Genomic DNA, 25,660 nt, shown 5'->3' on the forward strand with positions numbered 1-25,660 from the left:
TTCTCACTCTCACCCACACACCCACATTCTCACTCCCACTATCGTCTTCCCACTCGGGTCCCTTTGCACTCCTCCCCATTGTTTTCCCTCACGCCGTCAACACTGTCCCCAATCGGCTGTTTTCCCACAGTCCGGGCTACATCATCCTCACATGTTTCATTGATAAAACCCTACGCTCGTTCTGTGGACCCCCACTGCTTACCCTACTGTGTGTAAACTACTTCTCAAATTTGTTATTTTTCTGTGAGTAAGTTTGTTCGGTGTGTTTATCGAGGCCTCAGGAAAGTAATTCATAATATATAATGTTACAGACTAAAGTGGTTGCGTTTCCCGCGAGTTGTATGCAAATGTCGTAAGTGAATTATAGCAGAAATCACTCGCGCAATTAAACTTCGTCTTTTCATCCCGCTAATCATTTATAGTTGTATTATTATTCGCGGAACGAAATACGTCGCGTCACAAAACGGCGAATGTAAAAATCAGGTTTCATTACCTCGCTTCAGTATTTTCGTTACTTTGATACGTGAGGACGACGTGAAGTGGGACGGAAGAAAGGATGAGGAGCATTTTTTCCGCAACGAAAAAAACAATTACGAAAGTTAGCGTAATACAATGATTGTGTGAAATACGTTGGGTCCCTTAATTTAACTTATGTTTTCGTTGTTTCGTTATGTTGCTGCGAAAGACCATGTTTAGAGGGACTTATCAATATCCTAATAATACACATTAAAACGTAGTCATTTCGTTGGGAAATAACAAATCTGCATATTTCAGTTACCATGGTATTACAAATGTATAGGTCTTACTAGGCGCTTTAGAGGCCGGCAAAATGCCTCGCAAAAGGAACGTAAAGTGTGCGTTTCGGCGACAAATTAAGCAGGCGTACAGGATTCCATTGCGTCCTTTACCGAAAACTGACTGAACATTTGATATAGACTAGTTATATAAGTACCTCAACAAGGTACAGTCACACATATTTCAGTTATTACTGGCAATTTCCTTTTGGAACACAAACTTTTCAATACATTGATTTAAACATATTTTATTTGCATCAAAATAAACATTGGGATTGGGCACAAGTTTTCTAACTTACATAAAGCCCTTTCCCAATAGAAATTTAACAAGAAGAGGTTACAAGATGACATATAAATACATCATATTTACAAAATAAACGAGAGAGAGAGAGAGAGAGAGAGAGAGAGAGAGAGAGAGACTTTGATTAAGCATATATTCTTTTAAAATGTGGACAATATTTTTTCGACGCCGACACCGACGGCAGAAGTTTACATTATACACTTTTCAAAAACTTTCATCTTGAACTATTGTCCATCACATCCCGTGCCTTGGTTTGCTTCCTCCTTGTCGTTCCATTCGTTCTTGAATATCCGTTTCTCTTCTGCCGTCAGCATCGAACAAGATTGAACACAAGAACATTTAATACAAAAATACAATCTGATTTTTATTATTACTATTCGTTTATCTATTGAAATAATAAAGATATATCAAAATCAATTAGAGTCTGAAATATTGCTGGGTGCTTTGACATATTTTAATGTTGTCTTCTAAAGATAAATTATTACTACATTATAAACATTAAAATGTAAACAAGAGACGCCGTACTAGTGATGACGGTGCGGTAGTTGCAGTACCTTTTATAATCTCAATCTGAATCCGAGCGTGGAGTGCGTAATTGATATATAAGTAGTGTATCCTGTCCAGTCATTCACGCAAGGGGTGTGTGCGCCACAGACCAGTCCGTATTGACAGTGGCCGACTGCAATCGCGATTCCAGCTTCTGTAACAAAGACAGACCAAAATCACTTTTCGCGTTGACCTTTGCGCGAAATATTTCGGCCGGAATACCCACTTGCTCGTATTACGTGTCTTGGTATGTTTTTATCTGTATCTTGAAATCCCCGACGAGAGTAGGAATAGTGTATTACGGGTTATCAATTTGAATGCGGGCGGTGGTTCTTTATATGGGTACTGTTTCCGGGTAAAAAGGGCCGTTTGATAATTTCATAATTACAATAACACCTGTAGTACAGAATTATGATATATCGAATAGAAATTGTAGAAAGTTGATATTAAAATGAATACACATTTCAGTACGTTTTATAATGAACTTGGCCCCTAGGTTAACTCAGTACATACATAGCACGTGAAATACCACATTTCACGAGACGCACGTCTATCACCTTCCTTCACGGGCGCTTCACATGTTATACAGGATGACGTCGTATCCAGGTATATGTTGATAGCGTTTCATTATCTTGTTCAAAATGGTAGTTAATCTGACTCTCAAAAATTTCATTTTATATTTTTAACCGTATACGTATGTAGATTTCGTGTGCGATATTCCGTATTCCTCAGTACGGTCATTGTGTCAATCGTGTTTTTGTTTTGGTTGCGCAGTGTTTATTTTTGTTCAACAGCTGGTGTTTCGTCATAATATAAACACGAGTTTGTCCTACAGAACCCCGAGAATCTTACCGGGATGATGATCAAACTGTTAACATACCAACAGGTTAGTTCAAATTCACACACCTGTCAGGGCTCGCGCCAATGAAATCTCCTATCGGGTAAACACCTGTATTAAAATAGCATCGCATTGCAGAGCTATGATAATTGCTCCGTCAACTTTACTCCCTTACCTGTGTATTCTTTGTGTATTGATGACTTCGTCGGACAGGTGTATGTACAAATATTTGGCAGCGTGCCACCATTGTATGTAAGTTTTTACGACACTTACTTTACTTAGGGGTACCCGTTTCTCTCGCGTGCCGACACGTGGATGGCTTGCTTCTGTTTGAAAAAAAACAACACCTTAAAATGAAGTGAGTTTAAGCAGTGTGGTGTACCTAGTGCACAAGCAGGTGACATTATCGTGGCTTATAACATCGTTACAGAATCTTGTTTTTTGAAAATAAGCAAAATAACATAGATATATTCCCTTGAATGTTTTCCTCTTTGTAATATAATCATTAAGAACTGAAACTTGCTGTGTCAAGCTTCAATATGTACAGTGAATACGTCTGTGTAACCATGACGCAGTAATTGTTACGTCATATATGTCATTATCTTGTAACTTCACTAATATATATAAATTTCAATAATATAGTACGCAAATGCAATAAAGTTGAATTGAATTAATATAAAATTATTTAATTTAATATGATTTAAATGGGGAAAAAACGATGGACACGAGCAAATATATGGCCTCTATATCCATATCAATTATGTTTTTCTCCTTTAGCTAATTCTAGTTTTTACATTGAAATGTCACGAAACCTATCAAAAGTGCTACTACTTGTGAGGAGGCTTGTCGTACAAAAAAACAAATGCCGTCGTCTGTGTGGGACCAAATATCATGATTTAAACATTGATAAATCTTTGTCCAAAAGTGCTAAATATCTCAATGCAGTATCCACTTGTTACGATCTCCTCTACACTCGATCAGCTGTTGACTGGAACGACTCGTAGTACTAGTGCTAGATTTCATTCATATTCTAATAGTAAGTTTTTAGTGGTCGCAACCGTCTGACATATATGATTGGCATGCTTCAGAATAGTATAATCCCACAAGCCCCGCCTGCTATGTTTCCCGCCGTTTGCCTGTTCACGACTCTTTCGTGTAGAAATATAGTTCGTACGATATGCACATCATATAACTTAATTTCTTTACGGGTGATATATCTATGAATTGGCTTTTTCAGAAAAATGACAAATAGGTAAAATTTAACAGTTGATTTTGAAATATAATTCCGACAAGGTAGATATGTGTAAGTTTGACCTTGGACTGTAGACGCTTGCGTATGAATACTAATTATGCATAAATGTGATCCGTCGCCGTTTATGAAGAGGTCGAACTTGGTGTCGTCGGACAGACTTGCGAACTAGTGTATCTGGAGCAGTCACGTTTTAACAGTTTTCCAGTTTTCTTATATGGAATATATTTTCAACAGAAAGGTACGTGTTCCATTGTAACATGAGACTTAATGTTTAATACACGTGATCATCAAACGAGTATTTTCCTGCGTTTTTTGATAGCCCACATGTGTGATCTGTATAAAATCCTAGTGGGTGTTGTACTGGATAGAAATGTCAAAACCATGTTTCATAGTTTTTCATACGAAATACTGTTTAACAACACTTGACACCGGTTTTCATTTTTGACTTGTACCATATTGACATGTATGGCATACGTTGGCTATTCTGAAATTATGCACTTGTTCCAATATCGATCAAATTCATTTAGCCGGTTCAGGTACATATCGGCCCATGCTTGTGCAACGTGGAAATCTTGAACAGTTGCCAAATAGGACACGCTCGGCTTGTACTTAGCTATTCCGTCTAAATGCGTAAAGTCGTACATGATTATACTGAAACATCATTTAACTGATTTGTTAGACACACAATTTGTTTTATAAAAATGAAGTTTGATTCAAAATGTGTTACATTGGCCGGCTAGACTGTTAAAGACATGCGAGTGGGCGGGGCTAACAGTTGCCCTGTGAAGGTCTAGGTCTGACAGAACTAAATATAGCATACTTGTGTGATAACTTAACACATTGCTTTATAGTTTTCAAACTTTAATATTTTATTTATTTTTTATCACAGGATGGTTGTACGGACGGCAAAAGCACATTCTCATCAGATGGAGAACGAGATGCACAAATGCCAGACTTGTGATAATGGCACTACACTCTGCATGAATATTTGGAATAAATTTGATCTTGGACCACCGACACCACCAGGATCGCCTCCTCATGAAACAATGAGTGATTTTCCTGAACTTGATGGATTTAACTTAAGTGACAATGATGTTGAATTCTTTGACAGTAGAGAAGAAGATGTTCTCGCGACAATGAAGCACATTTTTGCTGAAGGCACTCCGTTGAATTTGCAGTCAAAATTGATACAGGATTGTATGTGGTCTGGAAATTTAGCAAAGGGATATGTTGACCAGAAAAGTTGTAGTTCATCAACGGAAACAAATGCTGCTGCCGACTGTGTTGATCCAACATCAGTGTTTCCTTATCCTATGCATAACATTACTGACAAATACATGACAGAAACGAGGGTGGATAATCTGCAAGGCCTCGAGACCCCTTCTGATTCAGGTGTGTAAAGTACTAAAGTTAAAAAATGTATTACAATTTTTATGTTTAACCAAGTCTTTATTTTTTGTTAAATACAGTTAAAAAATGTATGTCAATAGTATTTGGGGGGGGGGGATCTTGAAATGTGAAATATTTTATCATAAGAATATTACACTGTACTAGTCTAGTAGCTTTTTTAAAATACAAAAATGCTTCAATGTTTAAAAAATTCTAATGATTTATTTTTATTTATTTTTTACAGAAGAAGAAATTGATGTTGTCACAGTCAGAGAACAGATGAGCGAAGACTTTGAGCCATCAAAAATCAGAAAGTCCACAACGATACCAGCTAGGTGTATAAAAACGGAACGTGAGGATAATGACTATGCAGTTGCAATAAAATCCCCTGTGAAAAGTTCTATAACACTGAAAGTGAAAGTAGACTGTCCTACAGATGTACACAACTACAGTCTTCCACATTCACACTCATTGAAACGTGTGAGATCCAGTCTGGGGTCGCCCTCAAACTCTATACCAAACTCTAAACGGATTAAACGTGAATTAAGTCAAATCAGTGTTCCAGAATTTCAAAAAACTCTGTGTCAAAAGCTTTCTCGGGCGGGAACAAGTAGTGGCTGTAGTAGTGCTTCATCCAGCAGGAGCAGTTCAGACTCTGAGGAGTGTTGTGAGGGGGGCAAACGGACTCAACATAATGTGTTAGAAAGGAAAAGGAGAAATGACTTGAAATATAGTTTCTTTACACTCCGTGACAGTGTTCCAGAACTTTCACAACAGGAAAGAGCTCCAAAAGTGCTTATATTGAAAAAGGCTGCAGATCACATACACAGACTCAATCATGAAAGCCTTAGGTTGGAGAAGGAAACCGACATTCTTCGTGCAAAAAATGACCAGTTGAGAAGAACTTTGAACAAACTTCAAGTTAGGGATTTTTAGGTGTGTGATACTAAATGGCAATTTGTGGTTATCCGTATGGTATTGAAATAGATACTGACAGGAACTCTTGTGTTCATTATCCAGGGATGTGTTCAATGTTTTTTATGTGTGTGTGATCAGCTCTCACTATATCACTTCAATATAAACAATCATGTGCTGTGTTACTATTTTTGCATACTCGTGTTATATTATCTATATATATATCTCAAGTTAGCTTCTGAAAGTGTTTTTTTCTCGTGTTATATATCAAATGTGTGCAAATTGTAGAGCTCTATAGCATTTGTCACGATTCTTCATTAGACAGGTTTGATTTACCATAGCAGTTTATACCTCAGGTCTTCAGTTTTGTGGTGATGCGTACACATAATCATTGGATGGACCATGTTGTTTACTTGTTATTAAATTATTTTCCAAAACATTTACGGGTGATCCAAGTCAATATAGTTTCGACTATAATGAAATTTGGTTATTGGGGAAGAAATTTATAACTGATTTTTAAAGAAAACTAATGTCTCGAAATGTTGAGTTAAATTCAATAACTGGTTTACAACAGGTTTAATGACAATCGTACTGGGAATTTTTGTAAAAGTACTGGTACAGATAAGTCATTTGAGGTATCTTTTAATATGGCTAGGTAGTTGTTTTGTTAAAAAAAATGTCCTTAATAATTCGTTTATATATACATATATATATCTATTGCAATACATGTTACAGTATACTGAGTTTTATAAGAGTTTTCACATTTTTGATTATTTTAGTTGGTCTGTTGGGCATTTCCAATGTAGAACAGAAAGTTCTACTGCCCAACTAAGGTTTCATAATTGTTATCGATAGAATATCATAAAATCCATTAATGTGATGTCACAATAAGGGTCCCAATCGAAAGTTTGGTGGTTGGAAAGTGTTATATCTTATTGTTATTTTACATGTCTGTGTGTTATTTGAGCTAGCTAAGTAACTTCTAGTAGATCAAGTTATAATGTACTGTAGGAAGTCGTAAGCAAGGATATAAGTTTACAAGTGACATCTCTTTTTGTTTTGTGTATTATAGTACAGTGAATGCTCAAATGTCAACTATTAAATCACAAAGGCAATACTACAACTGGTTTATGTATTTTAAGACGCTCACTGCCTGTGAATCCTGTGTTCAAAGTCAAACAATTAAATGTCGAACCAGAAATATTTTTAATGAAGACTGCCTTTTGCCTCCTAAATTTGTCGATGAAATTTGCTGGACATAAATGTGCATTTATTTGACATTTTCTAAAAACAGAAAATGACCACATACTGCCAATTTGACTTACCAATTGTTTATATTTTTTACTGTTTTATATGGAAACTCTTGAGTATTGAAGAGTGAAGGGGTTATTTTTCTTTACAGTTAGTTAGCTTTGCTATTTGTTACAGAAACAATCTGGTAATACCAGATGTTTCTTGCACTTTTTGTTCTAAAAAGTGATTGTTTTGTTGTCTGTTGTAAATATACACAATCATGATCGATAACTAAGAAAACCTTTGAAATTTGTGTTTTTGTGTGTGCAGGGGATCTGCATATATATATATATGTACTTGAAATATGAAAAAATACATTAACTGGTAGAAATTACCTTCAATGAAATTAAAAACTACAGATTATCTTCTATGATAGTGTTTTATCATTTATACAAACCAGAGTATTGGTGGTGTGTTACATATATACAATGATCTAAATGGGGAAGAGGTCACAGCCAATACACCAGGCTTGAGGAATGTAGGTCAGGCCTGTGCTATGACATTTTGGCGGGAAAAGGAAAAAGTGTATGACTAACCAGCAGCCTAGCCTCTATCAATGTATTACTATGTGTGGTATTCAGTGTAACTGTCAGTGTGGGTGAGCACGCAACAACAATAGGCATCGCTGGGGCCTATGTTTAAATAGTGTTACTACAGAGTGAGCAGCTATATGATAGGTCTGGTCGCTTCCTTGGATGCCAGGATTAGATGCTATATCGGTGAACGCGTTAAACGGTCATGTCATTTCACTATTGAACCAATTTGTACAGTCAGCAGGGAATATTTAGTAAAAGCAGAAAGAACTTCGACACTGAACTCTATCCTGTGTTTAAACATGCCTGTATAGAGTGGCCTACCAGTAACCTATAGGATCAAAACTAATGTTAGTTTGGAGAAGAAATTTAAACAAAACCTAAATCTTAAAATATATTGATCGCTTATCCCAAATTATTAGCCGAAATTACCCTGCAAGTGCTCAATTTAGGACTCGATAACATCTGTTCAAGAGATTACGTGACCCGTTTTATTTTGCATTCTATTTAATAGAACCGTGTGCCAGAAATATCAAATTTAACACACACCACATAAAAAGATCACTTAGCCCGGGCTATATCACGATTCCTGTGTGACCTTACACTATACTTTGGTGTTGATATCATATGTTGAGGGGTTCAAAAGACATGGTACACAAGCTTTTTCCTTAAAAAGTGAAGTATGACTTTGACCTTTAAAAATGGACCCATCACCGAACCTAACGTTGATGATACACTAGGCATTTTATCGTAAATATGAAATAGATCTGCTGAGGGGTTCCTTATGGCTGACAAAGCGATTAATTACCGTCTCCGATACCCCTTACGACCCACCTCAACTTGATGGAAGTATAAAAGTAAAAGTATCACCATATGAGCAGTTTACTTGGAAGAAATACTACATACATGCATACATTATTCAAACATCTGGCCAGTTCTGACTTACGAGACCCTATAAACCCTATTTTTATCATTAAAACAGGTTACATCTAATCTGTTCATAACAATTGTTAATTCATTATATTCCATAGTTATTGAAACATTGTCTCCGTCTATACATTGTATAAAGAATAGCTTCTAATTGACATTGTAAATATTCATTCATGAAAAATATGAGATTCGGTTTGGAATGAAATTTTAAGAAATGGATTAAAAAATAGACAATGTATTCCTGATAACATAAAAATAGCTGTCTCTGATACTAGTGCCCCTAACATCAACTTGTTAAAAGTAGCACCGTGTGGCCGGTCTACATTGATGAAATACTTTATGACTAGCCTGCGACATGACGTAAAACGCAAGGCCAAAATGTACCTGTTCCGTAACTAGGTTGGTGACATTTAAACTGAAATCAATAAAATGTTTTATTCGCGTTGTTATCCCTAATGTATATCCCTTAAATTGGTCATCTTTTCTCATTGATATTGCTCGGGATGAGTCCATTACAATAACGTTTTTGATGAAATGTAAATATACAATTCCAACAGCATGGTTACCGGCCGTGACAAAGAACATCCCTCGATTTCGACACGGGTTCGGACACTAGGGCTTCGTTTTATGGTGCGACTAGAGTTCTTTGAGATACATGAAATCTCCTTTGCAATGTAAATCGATTATGAGTACGTAATCCACAATGGAGATTACAATAAAAACAACCAAACACGACTTGGCAGCGATCAAGATAGTGCCCAATGTCATCCGGAATACCTACATTTAATGACATGAGTACCGAGACTTATCTACTACATGGCTTTATTGAATAATCTGATAATGACAAGGTCTCAAGGTTAGAATCTGTGCTTCCTTTATCGGCCCAAAAACTACAATGACATTCTTTGGTCTCCAAATTTACAACTTATACCGACAAACCAGCTCAGAATTTCTCAAGAAAACCTCTTTACTAGATAACCCTCCTAATAGCGCTAGAAGCCAGTCTATAAAAGTTGGCACTAAAATTGTTTGAATTGATTACTATTGTTGGTTTCGATGTATGTTTCCCAGAAATGGAAGTTAAGCATTTCTCATATGATTTACAGAGCCTGTATATTGGAGCCTATGTAAAAATATGGTTTATACAGGTTTTCGGAGAGTTAAGTTTATACAGGTTCCGAAAAAAAACTTTCTGATAAAATGACTACTGACAATGTTTCGATTAAAAAGAATTTCCAGCTTAGGGATGTGAAGTCGCGGAGGAAAATGTTCGTGTCCTTGATTGTATTCAATTCAATTCAATTCAAACTTTTATTCCTTAAGTTTGACAACTTATTGGATATCTATAATTTACAATAAATTACAAATGATATATACATATATGTTTGTGCAATCAACACTCATTATCACTCCCACATCATTATTGTGCATTCAACAATCATTAACGCTCTCTCATCATCATCGTTATCATCATCATCAACAACAACAACATGTAAGTTACATAACCGTACTGATACAAATTTATATAAATGCCAATAATACATACATAGACATTTATATAAATTAAATTGATATGTATGTTTTACGTCACTTGTGCCTTATTAGCCTCAAGCCTCAAATATATATCTAGCAAGTTTACGAAGATCGCTGATATTGTCAACACTTGGTAACTGTACAAGTTTATACATGGAAGGATTTCGCCAGTAATATGGTTTTATGAATTTTACTCTCAGAATATGATAATTTCTGCATATCAAAATAAAATGATATTTGTCTTCTATATCTGAATTGCAACTCATACAGTGTCTTTGTTCTCTCGTTGTGTTATTGTATCTACCAGTCTCAATAGCTAAATTATACTTTGTCAAATACTATTGCAGAATATGGTGATTTGCTACGTGCTCTCAGATATTGTTGACTTTGATCAAATATTCTTTGCTTTATTATATACAAAATGCTTTTATGGTGATATAAATAGTAATTTGTCCATACATCTGCGAATCCGACAGAAAAAAAGACAATGTTTGACATAAATAACCCAGTTAAAGCAATAACCTGTATTGCTACTACTTAAAAAGGAATACGCAGTTTGGAAAATACAATTTTTCGAATCCATTAGTTTTAACCAATATTTTATCATTTTGAATTTTCTTAAGTCGACTTATTTAACTTTTAAAATCTACGTACAAAATTGTAAGTGTAACCTCTCAATATCCGTACCTTTTGTAGATCCCCAAAATTCACATGCTTAATGCAATATACTGCAAACATACGTATCAAATAGATGCAATAACGTTGTACAGTTTAGGCTCAAGTTAGAAGAGCTTGAAAAAAGAGCATACATGGCCTTTCGTCCTTGGTCAGATAACTGTTTCTGTATATGATTAAATTTATTATTGAATTTAAGTTTTACTCCTAGGTAGCTATAAACATCTACAACTACCACCTCAACACCATTATACATCCATCTTCTCTGTCTCGTATACGACCTCCATTTCTAAATACAACTATTTTGGTTTTCTCAGTGTTAACTGTTAATTTCCATTTAGTAGAATACTCATTCAGATTATCTAAAAGACTCTGTAAACCTTCAATAGTTTCGGAAAACATTACGAAGTCACCCGCATACATTAACAGAAACAAACTTAATTCACCAAAGTCATAGTCTGTTGCACCATTTTCAATAAATGAGGTTTCAAAATCATTAACAAAAACTGAAAACAATAAAGGAGATAATATTTCCCCCTGCATTATTCCAACATTGTACTCAACATAATTAGAACATTTACCGTTAATTGATTCACACAAGATTTAATTGATTTGTAATATGACTTAATGACCGAAAACATTTTCCCTCGAATACCAAGCTTAGTCAGCTTACGCCATAAGCTTAATCTATCAACAAAATCAAACGCTTTGCGAAAGTCCACAAAGCAACAGAACACACGTTTCTTCGAAAATAAAGTTTTCGTTATAATAGAATGAATACCAAGTTCTGGACGAAATCCGGATTGTGCATCAGTGATAAGGTCATATTTACACGCATCTCAAATACGTGTATTTAGTACAGAGGTAAAAAGTTTACAAAGACAGCTAATTAAACTAATACCTCTAAAGTTATTAGGGTCATTTAAAACACCTTTCTTATGGACGGGAATAATTATGGCTGACGACCAATTAGAAGGAAAATAACCAGAGTCTAATATATAATTAAACAACGTAGATAAAGTTGGAAGAAGTAATTCCTCGCCAGCTTTTAAACATTCATTTAGCAAACCATCAGGTCCATGTGATTTACCACATTTCAATTTCCGAATAGCATTTTTGACTTCTTGTAACGAAATAGGAGCATCTTATTCCTCAAAAAACAGTGTCATTATCAGTAAGAATAAAGTCGTCATGATGGACTGGGTCACTATCTTGTTGTACGGAAGCCAGGTTTTTGAAATGATTGTACATTGATTGTACATTTGATTACCATTATAAGTAGGGTAAACGGGAGTGGCCAGGTAAGAGACTAGAAATTGGAATTTACAGGTAAATGTGGCCGCTCACGGGTGGGCGCGCACCTCGTACCTGTTATCACTGCACACTGCACATTTACTTCTCATGAACTACACTTCAGTTACCGATAGATTTAGAACCGCGATTACAAGTTTAACAACTGAAAAAAACACCACGAACTTAGATTCTAATTCCGTGGTAACACCTATGCCATGTGAAAATTGACCCGCCGATACCCAGGGGTGTTATCTCGGCTAGATAGTGCACGTGATAGCATCCTGCAAGCCATTGATAAATTGTAAATGACGTCTTACATATCTGGTCACAATTTCTGTCACGAAAACTATGGCAAGCTTGGGAAAATTTGAAAATCATGACAATGAGCACCGCTACCATTCCAGATAAACTATGTATTTAGGAGAAGTTCTATGATATTTCAAATATTATTCTCCGCTTCTCCGAACGCACAGCCGTGACATGTGTATATATATATATTGTAATTTATTTCTCTGCCTACAGTAGCGGGTCATGATCTGTAATTCAATTCTTTTGTCTGACTTTATTATTATTTATTACGATTTATAATGGACGCAAACCTATAGGTAGCCTCTATGTACATGTACATATCAGATACAGGGGCGTTTCTAGGATATTTGAAAGAGGGGATGTAGAATCAAACCTTTTTTTTGGACCTTTTTTTTTTGCTAAAAAGCATAAAATAATTGTGAAATGCACTAATGTAACGGTTCCTGACTTGGAGCATGTATATTTTATAGTTAAAGTGTCAGGGGGTTTATGTGTTTAATTACTGAATATGATAAAATGCCATATTCAATACAATATTAGAAGATTACGATATTTTTAATTTATTTTTTTTGAAAAGTGGGGGGGGGGGGGGGGGGGGGGCGTACGCCCATTACGCCCTCACACCTGGACCCGCCCCTGCAGATACATTTGAAAAGTAAAGTATACATTGATTGAGGTGCAAAATTTCAAATAATTAATTGTTCATTAGTATTACAGTATTACAATCAACTTGCATAAAAACTGCGTCCCTGAATGTTTTTATACGTTTTTAATAGTAAGGAAAAGGGCTTCGTATGCGTTGTTCAACTTAAAAAATGAATAGTTCGGCAGAAAATGTTAGCAGACAATGACGACAGTTCGGCAAAAGCGAATGCTCCCAATAGGTGGCGCTGTTTTATCCAAGATGGCAGCCCCCATCCGATTGCCCGTCGTGGTGGTTTTGGGATCAACAGGGACGGGGAAATCTAAGTTGGCACTTCAGTTAGGGAAGATTTTCAACGGAGAAATCATTAGCGCAGATTCCATGCAGGTTACTGATAGTTAATAAATATATTGACAATTGTTCAATGGCAAAATATTATCGTAAACACTTCGAGCTCTCCTGTTGCCTGTAGTAGACATAACTTTGCATTGGCATTAATGTTTACCAAGCACATGTATGTGTAGTCTAAAATTTCAAACAGAAAGTTAATTTGCAATCGCTTCCTCTACAATGACAACTGTATTATATGATCTTTTATCGGGTATAAGATATATATATTAGATTTATTTAAGTATCATTATCGGGTAGAAGATACATTTGATAAAAGGATTGCAGATTACATGATCTGGGCAGAATCTGACTAAATTACTTATGAGACCTATATTTATAGTACTATATATTTTTTATCGGGTATAAGATATATTTGATAAAAGAATTGCATTCATTCATTCATTCTTTAATTCCTCTTTAAAGAGATACAAATAATAAATGCAAAAAATAAGAGAGAGAAAATAGATATTTAGCACAGTCTCTGGTTTTGGTTAAAGATTCAATGCGTATGCGATCGCATAGCGATGTACGTTTTACATCCTGTCGTCTGTTGCTAGGTAATTATGTGACGCAGCTCTCCAGAACCGAGCTGCCATCATCCGAAACAGTTCGTCGTCCTCTGTACCAGGTGTTTATGTCCAAATAAAATTTGTACAAATTCTTCTTCTGTTATATTGTCCATAGTCAGGAATGTTTCTATGCCACATATATCTAGTAATTCCGCTCTGATAATGTCTCTTGTTGAGTGGGTGACGTCATACTGAGTTACGTAATGGTGAATAAGGTCAGTCAGAGTTTTCCCACATTTATTTCAATTTTGTTGTTCGGTTTGCGGGGCGGGGCGTAAGTAATCAATTTTGACACAAATTGAACACATGCTAAGTCTGCTGTAGTATCTGGTAGGGTCCATAGTATATGTGGGTATATTTGATTATGGATGTGTCAGAAACGGTCAAACTAGCGGTCGTTATTCATTCTTTCACTCCTGTCAGATCCTCTCTATATATATATACCTGTAACTGTGATTTAGATTCGGTACCAGTATACACCTCATTAGTGTACCTTCAGGGACTTTGATTGTTTAGTGCCTGTGCCCGGGGGGAGGGGGCACAGACCCGGGATATTTGCCCCAGAATGTAGCCGTACTCCAGATAACAGATTTCTGTTATTTCCTAATTAGTGTCACAAACTCAGGGTTATTGATAGTATATGTGTACAGTATATCTGGGAGTCGAATCAAGTTTGAACATGGAATTAGGCAACAACTTTTCATGTCATTTAGTATTTTGCCTTCGGATGATCAAAGACGTATATATTACGTAATATGTAATATATACATCTCTGGATTGATGTATAAGAAGCGTAACCTAATTCCTTTTATTTATCTATTTTAATTTTAAATTGGTTAATGGCAACCTACTCGCCTACCCTTTATAAGATTGGTCAGAGAACTATATCTGGAAAATATCTAGCTTGTCCAAAACAGACTATCTGTGAGTTAATCAAGTAATTGAAAGGACTTCGAATCATATACAATTCATATACTTTTTGAATTTCATAGTATTTGAGTATCTAATTTAACTGAAGGTTCTTCTCCAGCATTGTTATATTATTGATATTGTTATGTTTAACAAAATTGAATAACTATCATTTTTTTTTAATAAATATATATAAATAAATTGATCCTGCCCCGTTTCTGTCTGTTACTGTAAATCGTCGCCCGTTTCTGTACGTTCCTGTAAATAATCGCCCGTTCCTGCCCGATCCATGTCAATATAATATTCTTAATTTGTTGCAATTCCTTTATCGAATATATCTTATACACAATAATTTTTTTCTATAATAACACAAATACAGGTCTCATAATTATATTTATAACGACATAAATGTATAGATATAATTTATTTCGATTCTGCACCGATCATGTAATTGCAATCCTTTTACCAAATTTACCTTAAACCCGATAATGATAATTGAATATATATCTAATATATATATTTATTAAAATAGAAAATAATTAATATATTTCTGCGCGTTTCTGCCCGTTATTGCCCGTTTCTGCCCGTTCCTGCCCGTTTCTGTCCGTTCCTGCCCGTTTCAGTTCGTTTCTGCCTGTTACTGCCCATTTCAGTTCGTTTCTGCCCGTTCCTGCCCATTTCAGTTCGTTTCTGCCCGTTCCTGCGCGTTTCTGCCCGTTATTGCCTGTTTCTGCCCGTTCCTGCCCGTTTCTGCCCGTTCCTGCCCATTTCAGTTCGTTTCTGCCCGTTCCTGCCCGTTTCTGCCCGTTCCTGCCCATTTAAGTTCGCTTCTGCCCGTTCCTGCCCATTTCAGTTCGTTTCTGCCCGTTCCTGCCCGTTTCTGCCCATTTCTGTAAATTGTCTGACCGAATGTTTTGCATATATTATGCTAACAAATACAATGTAGCTAGATAATCTAATCTTATCCCATGCAAATACTGTAAGAATGAAGAAGGAAATTTGCAGAAAAACATATTCGGAGACCATACTGTTTTGTGTTGTCTGTAGAATAGCCTGCCAAATCAGATCAGTCAAACATTTTGGTTAAGCAGATTGACCAAATATTGCATGTAAATATCACTATTACCCTTTTTCATGCATATTTCTATTAAGCTGCATTTCTGCATATGTTTGAGTTAAATAGTGTTAACTTGTTTTTGCTTCACTTTCTTCAACATTCTAGCAGACACTAACTGTTTACTCTCAAAACTAAAAAAATGATGACGTCAAAAGCTTGCTGTATGTGTGCAGCGATGCGCTAAAGGTCAGGGCACAGAAACCGGCTCTAAAACAATATATGGACACATCACAATCTGATCATTATTAGATGAATAATTTGAATTCATTTGTTTATTTAAAAGTCTCTGATTCAAGGAATGACAAAAGAATACATTTTTTTTTAATAAAGATGCAGTTCAATCTAACTGCATGGTTTATATTTGCGACATAAATGCTTGAATTTGTAGTTTGATTTACCGAAAACGTAATAAAATTGTTTTCATGATATTATATTTAGGGGTGTCATTACATTTGCAACAGTCATTAGCCATAAGAATGGTCATGAAATTAAATAATTCTTTAAAAAGTTTTTTTCTGCATTTTTAGCTCACCTGGTCCGAAGGCCCATAGTGAGCTTATGCCGTGACGAAGCGTCCGTCGTCGTCAACCATTGCTTTAAAATCCATCTCCTCCTAAACGCCAAAGAGGATTTCAACCAAATTTAGTCTGAAGCATCCCTAGGGGAGGGCAATCATTTCTTAAATAAATGAGGTTGGTTCGACCCCTGAGGCCAGGGGGGTGGGGCCCTGAAGAGGAACTTAGCTAAATTTGCTTTAAAACGCATCTCCTGCTAAACACCAGAGAGGATTTCAACCAAATTTGCTCTGAAACTTAACTGTGGGAGGGCCATCATTTCTTAAATAAATGAGGTTGGTTCGACCCCTGGCCTCGACCCCGGAGGCCAGGGGGTCGGGGCCCTGAAGGGGAACTTAGCTAAATTTGCTTTAAAATGCATCTTCTCCTAAACGCCAGAGAAGATTTCAACCAAATTTGCTCTGAAACTTAACTGTGGGAGGGCAATCATTTCCCAAATAAATGAGACTGGTTCGACCCCTGGGGCTAGGAAGACCGGGCCCCAAAGAGGAAAATTATCTAATATTTTGCTTTAAGATGCTAATATCCCCTAATTGCCTGAGTGGATTGCACAAAATTTGGTCAAAAACATTATTGAGGAAGAACAAACATTTCTTAATTGAATGAGGTTGATTTGACCCTGCGATCCTAAGAAATGGTACAGCTAGATTATTAAATTCTATGGTGTAGTTTTCGTAAATTGTTAAAAATTGGTTTCTAGGTTTATAAAAGCTTATAGTTGAATGAAAATTAAAGTAATGTCTAATTTCACCCTGTAATATGACATATTACTTATTTCAAAATCTGTTAACATGGCAACTCAATGGAGGCCCCTGATTAGTTGAAAGTCAGATATCGTGGTCCCAGTTGGGTAAGAACATAGATCTTGTCTGGTTTTGAGGAAATTTCATATAAAGATGTACTAATGTATGCAGTTGTAATAACTTAAATATAAAACCAGAGGAGCAATACGTATACAGGTCTAATGGACCTCTTGTTATTTTATTCATGAACAAAAGATAATTGTCTTATTATATAATAAAATTACTATTTAATGTTACTATGCATTTGTTCTGTTACTGGACTGATAGTCCTCCCATTAGAATCTTGGATTCCATATTCCTAGGATTGTTGTTCACCACTGATGGGAACTTTGAAGTTTTTAGATGTTCCTATCATTTATGTCTCTAGAGAAAGACATAGAAATAATAACCTGTATAAGTTCTGAAACACCTTTGCAAATAATAATTCTAACAGAGAAGATCACAACATAAAAAATGAAGGAAATCAAAAAGCTAAATTAAAATAAACTGATTTGTTTCGAGTAGACTTAGACTGTTTTACATGTATATTGTGGTGTTTTCAGGTCTACAAGGGGCTGGATATCAGCACTAACAAAGTGACCACAGAAGAGTTAAGGCAATGTCCTCATCACATGATAGATTTCCTGAGCCCCCTGACCAGGAACTATACCGTGACCGACTACAGGGACGCTACTCTGCCAATTGTATCCCTTTTTACACAGAACAGCTTTCTGTCACATTGATTGAGATTGTAAAATAACCATAAAGAAATTTCATAAAAGGAAATTTCTAGTGACCATTTTGTATTCAATCCATTACTGTATTTTTGTTTTCAAAATGGTTGTAGCCAGTAAAATTACTTTTAAGATAAGTAAATATGGAATGCAAGATATACGATCGATCTCCACTGTTAGATAGGACACCAGATAAATGGACTTTTCTCTAATTAAAGGATGAGTGTCTATAAGGCCCTTTTTTGAGCCCCGGTATATTCAGATTTTCACCTCCTTATTTTGTTCAAAGATGTCTTATTGTATGACGTGCGGAAAAACTAAGGTAAAACTTTGATCGAAAGTGGGTTTCTGGGGGTACCAAAAGGGGTAGGGTAAATCACAAATATAGTTTGCTGTTTTCAAAATGAGCTTTAAAACCAAAATAAATACCATTTCTGGTTTTGAAAGCATGTATAAATTAGACAAGCATTTGTAACAGAATGAAAAATGACAGAAATTCAATCATCACTTAAAGATTGTTTATATAAAACGAAGGATTAAGTCAGGGGGTACTTTTCGGTCATTTTCAATTGAAAAGTAATTTGCTTTCTGAATAATTTCCTTTCTAATGGCATGTTTAATGTAATGTAATAAAAAGAGAAGAAAAGTAATTAAGAAATAATATGAATAGCAGCTAGCATTGAATGTAACAAATAAACCGTATGAAATCAACAAAAGGATTAACTGCTAATTGCAAGCATTAACTTGAACGAACAACTTAGTCTCTCTTTGCATTTTCAAAGCATAAACTATCTGACTTTTGGTTAGTGTAGGCATGTCAAACACCCTTCTTACTACTATAAACACTCTACTGAGCCTGTTTAATCTACATACATTCATATAGACTAGTATTGTCTGGAAATATTTGGTGTTAGGCAAGGAGATAGTCCTTGTACTCCAAATCACAGGAAAAGGTGTTTTTTAAGTAAAAAGGCATTGTGGGATAGGTATGAAACGTTCACAAATTAAATATCATCATATAACTAATATCCATGCCAAGTTACATGCTTATCCCCAAATGTCTTTTATGAACAATCGGTGGATAAACATTGGAAATAGGCAGAACATTTGATAAAACAATGAAATCGGTTAACTTTAACGATTAAAGCAGATACTTCCTTTTCTGCTTTATAGGAGACTTAAAATTACCAGCAAATCAAACTTCATATATTAAATCAATCATTTTACAGTAGTTGTGGTGGTAAATGCCATTTTTGATTTGTAAGTTAACTTTGAAAAGTAAAAAAACAAATCAGGACCTGGAACTCACTTCAGCCACAGATGTTGAGGAAATATGATATTATATATATAATATACAATACTAATAATTGATATCTTATACTTATACAGTTGTGGGACCGCACAATGCACTAAAAATAGTGTGCGCACATCATGCATACATCGTGCACACACTGTCTGCACATTGTCCACACATGGTGCACACAACTGTGCGCTTTTAACAATCGTTTGCATCGTTGTGCGCTTCTCTCTGCACAAATGTGATTTGGTACAATTGGTCGATCAATATTACGGAATGATAAAAAATCTGGAGCCCTCGTATGGAATAAGGAAATATGTATATATAAATTGCTCATCAAATTAATAAGGATTACGTATAATTTTACAATGCGTGTTACACAGCATTACAGTGACCGTTAGACTATCAAGAATGGGTTTAGCCTCCAGGTAACAGAACAGGTTAATAACATTTTTATGATTGACCAGAGTTTTACCTGACCCGTGCCTTACAAAGAGAGCTGATATGTGATACCGTATGACCGTTATGAAAGCACAACTGGTTGTTAAGTATTTATTTGCATTCGTTTTGGTCTATAGCACCCATTCACCTGGATTTTCACACCTTGGCGAGTTACGTAAGTGCCCCGGGTGTGAAAAACTACGGTCCAGGTACAGATACAAAGTGGCTATGTTTACCTGTATACATGACCGTGTCAATATGTGTATGTGCTATTTTACACGTGTTGATTTGGGTCCCTAAAAAACACTGAAAACACCATTTCTAAATTAAGAAAATATAGATAGAAAGATCGGCTGATATATGTAGCTAGACTAAAGAAATATACTTAAAAATTAAGTTTATATGTTTAAACACTTATTGTTAAGCCATTTCTCAATTTACACCAACCACGATTGTCATCGCACAACGTTCGTACATCGCCAGCACAAATGTGCGCAAGCAATAATCGTCCAGATTTCAATCGTTCGCACATCGTGCATACATCGTGCGCACATCGAGCGCACACCGCACATCGTGTAACGGTGTGCGTTCCCACAACTGTAGCATATAAAGGGTGTCCTGCACCTTTTAATTCACTTAAGATTGAGAGATATTTGAAATAGCCAAGTTTGATATGTGTCCAGAAGCCATAACTCGGTATTAAACAGAAGGAAAGTGTGTAGTAAATATGAGTGAAGTTGTAAATTTCAAGTCAAAATATTTATTAGAAAGGAAATTATTGAGAAATCAAAACCCTTTTCAATTGGAAATTACCTAAAACAACCCCCTGTCTTAATCCTTCGTTTTATATAAACAGTCTTTAAGTGACGATTGAATTTGTCATTTTTCATTCTGTTACATATGCTTGTCTAATTTATACATGCTTTCAAAACCAGAAATTGTATTAATCCTCCTTAATTAACAGGTGGATTTCATTGAAACTTTGCATAAATGATCAATATCCTATGTAGTTGTGCACCGGCATTTTATGTCATAAACAAATCATCAAGTGAATTGCCTTGACTCTTGTGTCAGATAGACCGCCTTCTGAACCAGGGGAAGCTGCCTATCATTGTTGGAGGCACAAGCTACTACATAGAGTCTCTGTTGTGGAACTTTATCATCACTAAGCAGGTAAAACTGTCTGTAAAAGGTGATTTTGCCGTAAACATTCATATTTTGAGCCTCCTTGTGTCATTTGTATTGTACTTGCATTAAGACTTCAAAAGGTATTGAAATAATTGTATTTTTATATATAAATACCATCTATAATCTCAAGGAAGCTCTTTGGAAAAGTATGCCCGACTGAAGCCAACTCTCAGCGTAAAAAAGGTAAATCTGTGTTAAAAGATAGGATCTTATTTGTCTTTGGGGATTGAAGAATTTGTTTAAAGGAGGATAGAATGTGGTGGAACTACTTTCTGCCAAACACAGGGCACTGAGGTAGCTAAGTTGGTGGAGTGTCTCTAGAAGCAGTCGGTACCTTAGGGACCTGACAATTTGTTACAGCTATATTTGGACCTAAACTAAGGTGTTAAGACTAATTTTACATGATTTATGGGAAGGTTTTTTGCAGTCATAGAGCCAATCTTTGTCTCGCCGCGACGGAGGAGCGGAAGCAAGACCTTATAAGGTGTTGCTTTTCCGGCGACGGCGTCAAACATTGCGTTTATAGCTCAACGTTAAGTTTTTGTTATATGCTTCTTAAACGGTTAATAATGGCATTATGGTGTTGAAATTTTGCATGAAGGTTCTTTTGGAGTCTACCTTTCATACTATGAAATCAAAGTTGGGATTTGTTTCATTTTTTCATTATTTTTTTTTACATATTTTGGACCAAAAACATAGAATTTGGGGTGATTTTAGATTAACTTCAAATTTCATACACACCTTCAGTATACACAGTACTTCAACATATGATATGGGATTTTTGCTCAAATGACCACAACAATTGTTTTGGCAGAAAACATAGATTTTGGGAGATTTTGAGAATTGGACATAACTTCTTAAATAATTGTCAGATTTGTTTCAAATTTCATACACACCTTCAGTATACACAGTACTTCAACAAATAATATGGGATTTTTGCTCAAATGACCACAACCATTTATTTTGGGTGTACAACTCATTGCGGGTCAGAAACAGAGATTTGAAATTCTTGGCTCAATTTGTATTGCGGGGCAGAAACAGAGATTTGAAGTGCTTGGCTCCATTTGTATTGCAGGTCATAAACAGAGATTTGAAATACTTGGCTCCATTTGTATTGTGGGTCAGAAAAAGAGATTTGAAATGCTTGTCTCCATTTGTATTGCGGGTCAGAAACAGCGATTTGAAATGCTTGGCGCCATTTGTATTGCAGGTCATAAACAGAGATTTGAAATACTTGGCTCCATTTGTATTGTGGGTCAGAAACAGAGATTTCAAATGCTCGGCTCCATTTGTATTGCGGGTCAGAAACAGAGATTTGATATGCTTGGCTCCATTTGAATTGCGGGTCAGAAACAGATTTGAAATGCTTGGCGCCATTTGTATTGCAGGTCATAAACAGAGATTTGAAATGCTCGGCTCCATTTGTATTACGGGTCAGAAACAGAGATTTCAAATGCTCGGCTCCATTTGTATTACGGGTCAGAAACAGAGATTTGATATGCTTGGCTCCATTTGTATTACGGGTCAGAAACAGAGATTTGATATGCTTGGCTCCATTTGGATTTTGGGTCAGAAAAAGAGATTTGAAATGCTTGTCTCCATTTGTATTGCGGGTCAGAAACAGAGATTTGAAATGCTTGGCTCCGTTTCTTGGGCAGAAAACTTGATTTTTGGAATTGGAGATAATTTATTTAGTAATTGTCAGATTTAGTTTGATTTTTATACACACCTTAAGTATTTAAAGTAATTAAACATATTTACTTTCAGAAACATTTCATTACGTTTATTTACCAGTGCATAATAGCTACACCCATGAATGCGTCTATCACAGTTTTCATGTATGCATGTGATAAAAGCGTAATATATGTACCGGTACCTCTTTAATTTTTTTGGGAATATGCTGTCTTGCTCATTAAATCCAGGGGTAAAATCTGTATTCGCAGCTTACCACATGGTTATGAAGATTCTCCTCTCTGACGGAATTTATTTGAAAATGCTATAAGCATAAATTGTGTGTGAAAACACAAAGCGGGTAACAGCGACGTCAGCCATGTGACGAAACCTGTGGTGTGGCTGGCTGGAAGCACAGCCATTTTTTCCCTTAAATAACCAGCCAATCAATACTACATGATAAGAATAATTATCCATCGTTCCAATGGTACAAAGCATTTTTTTGTACATCAACTAGAAATGTGGTTTTTGATACAAGAAAGTTAGGTGGGGATTGATTTTTGACATCGAGAGCTTTCCTCCCTTCTCATATAATATCATCATTTGGGATGGTTTTAACGTTTATTTACCAAAAACTTATCTAAAGCTCTAAAACAGGTAAAATTACTCTGTTAAGGTCCAAATATAGCTTTAACAAATTCTCAGGTCCCTGTTGTCGGTACTTTTGAAATCACCAGAACACCATTTCTGTATTGATTTATATTTTTGATGGTTTTTCCATTTTATTGATGAAAAAATTCCAAAGCCAATTTTTGGGTTATAAAAGAATAAATGACCAAATTAGTAGTTTGTTAGTCATCTAGACGTACTGATATCAATCATTAGTGGGTGAGGTAGAGGTGTGAAATAGGATCACACAACAAGATGTAACCAAAACACCTACTGTTTAGTAGAAGAAGATAGATATATCTTACAAGTACAGGGCAAGACAACAATCAACATAGACAATATAAGTGTAGGACTTATGATGACCTAACAGTAGTTTGTAAGGGCTGTCTAGTGATTACCGGTAGGCCAAGTTATCTACAGCAACTTAATAATTACATAAGTTCCTTAAGGCTAATTATCACAGGTGATAAGTAGACTGGCCGCCAGCTAGATCCTGTTACCCAGCTCAGTTAGGTAAATTCCTAATCCACAGGTGATAAGTAGCAGGGCAGAAATAGTTTTAGGGTAATGGAACACCACTGAATATTATGTAAGGTGTAAGGGGACAGGCCTGATCATAAACAAGGGCTAATTATAGCTAGTGACCTATTGCGTAACATCAATAGACTTAAATAAGTATCATTACACTGGGTGTGTGACCCTGGCTGTGTGGGTCATGGTCATTACAGTGTCCATGTGGAGAACCTAAACACTCTCATTGGGCTTTGAGTTGCAATCCTTATACAATGTGGGTGGCATTTTAGCAGGTAAATAATAATGATTTCTACAAGTAAATTAACAATGAATAATTGTTGTTATCACTTAAATAGTGGTTTTAGTGTTACATTACTATTGTGTCACACACTTTTAGTATGGAGACAGGGGGGTCAAGGTCATTAAGCAGAAACAGAGGGTCAAATTAAATGGTATGATGAAGGCTTTCCAGTAACTTTAATTTGGACAGGCCAAGTTACTTTTTTAACCAGCCAACTTTTGTAAAATAACATATGAAATATATAAGAAAAAGGTTATTTGAACAGGCCAAAATTGGAACTAAACCAGACATTTTGGCCTGCTGCCTGTCTTAATAAAGCCCTGACGATGAAGTTCTACATATCAAAACGTTTTTTAAACTTGATATTTAGGTGAAATGTCACTGATACCCTTATACTTTCATCCCAATATTTTTTTTAAATGTTAGTTACCTATTACTTGTACCTTCTCTGAAAATCCTCTCTGAAGTGAAATGTGCTAAAAAACTGAAACATTTTGAAATAAACTCCGCCCATTTCCTTTTATAGTCTGGGCACCAGTTTAAAGACTGGGTCAGGGTTGTAATACAGAGTAGCTTGCTACAGACTCACCAGTGATGTCTAAGCAGTATGTGTACTGGAGGAAACAAAGGGGTTTGAGCAATGCTTGGAATAACCAGTTGGGTTTCGTAATATTTTTGAACTTATTCACCCCTGAAGACATATTTGAACTCTTCCAATTCAATGGTTGGAATAGTGCGTTATGAAATTTCAGGGGTGAATGAGTTAAGGAAGATAAATACCATAATTATAATGTATAAAACAAACAAGGCAGGATTTTCCAATATAATATCAAAGGGAAGAGGAAATCTTCATGTTTTGGTGGGATTTAAGCTTACATAGGATAATTGGAATTGTTGTTTATTTCACAGAAAAGTACTGTGTTAATACACTAAATTCTCCCAAGCTGTTGTGGCTTCCCCACCTGAGATTAGTGTATTAGCTGACTTGGAGGGTGTAGAGTCCTTGGGTGTCCTAGGGCGTATCTGGCCTCACATCATTAAGATTGCACCCAGGGGAGCCCTGCCGTTCTGGTTGACTGGAAGACTTGCTGGAAGTGGGAAGCACCTGTTTGGAGCGGTTAATGGATTTATGGCCCAATATAGACTCACATGGCTGGCACTGATTTCCTACTGAAGTGTCTGTCTTGACAACTAGTCTAAACACTCTCTCACACTTCCCTACAGATGGAGCCACCTCACCGTCAGATTTATTATGCCCCC

General features: G+C 35.9%; 2 protein-coding genes across 2 annotated transcripts in view; both read left to right on the plus strand.

Moving 5' to 3' along the window:
* Nucleotides 1-3,829: 3,829 nt before the first annotated feature.
* Nucleotides 3,830-7,214, plus strand: LOC110459724 (transcriptional regulator Myc-2-like). The gene is made up of 3 exons (XM_021512120.1): nt 3,830-3,969; nt 4,621-5,123; nt 5,365-7,214. The coding sequence occupies exons 2-3, from the start codon at nt 4,622-4,624 to the stop codon at nt 6,054-6,056; spliced, it is 1,194 nt and encodes a 397-aa protein (XP_021367795.1). The 5' UTR covers nt 3,830-3,969; nt 4,621; the 3' UTR covers nt 6,057-7,214.
* A 6,281-nt stretch (nt 7,215-13,495) lies between these two features.
* LOC110459719 (tRNA dimethylallyltransferase, mitochondrial-like) overlaps nt 13,496-25,660 on the plus strand; it is a gene marked incomplete at its 3' end in the record, with an annotated part of 42,709 nt that continues 30,544 nt past the window's right edge. The window contains exons 1-3 of the mRNA XM_021512106.1: nt 13,496-13,631; nt 18,150-18,290; nt 21,133-21,231. Coding sequence (XP_021367781.1) covers nt 13,506-13,631; nt 18,150-18,290; nt 21,133-21,231 — 366 coding nt within the window. The remainder of the gene's footprint in view (nt 13,632-18,149; nt 18,291-21,132; nt 21,232-25,660) is intronic.

The sequence above is a fragment of the Mizuhopecten yessoensis genome, unplaced genomic scaffold (assembly GCF_002113885.1).
Source record: "Mizuhopecten yessoensis strain PY_sf001 unplaced genomic scaffold, ASM211388v2 scaffold10201, whole genome shotgun sequence".
Classification (NCBI taxonomy): Eukaryota; Metazoa; Mollusca; class Bivalvia; order Pectinida; family Pectinidae; genus Mizuhopecten; species Mizuhopecten yessoensis.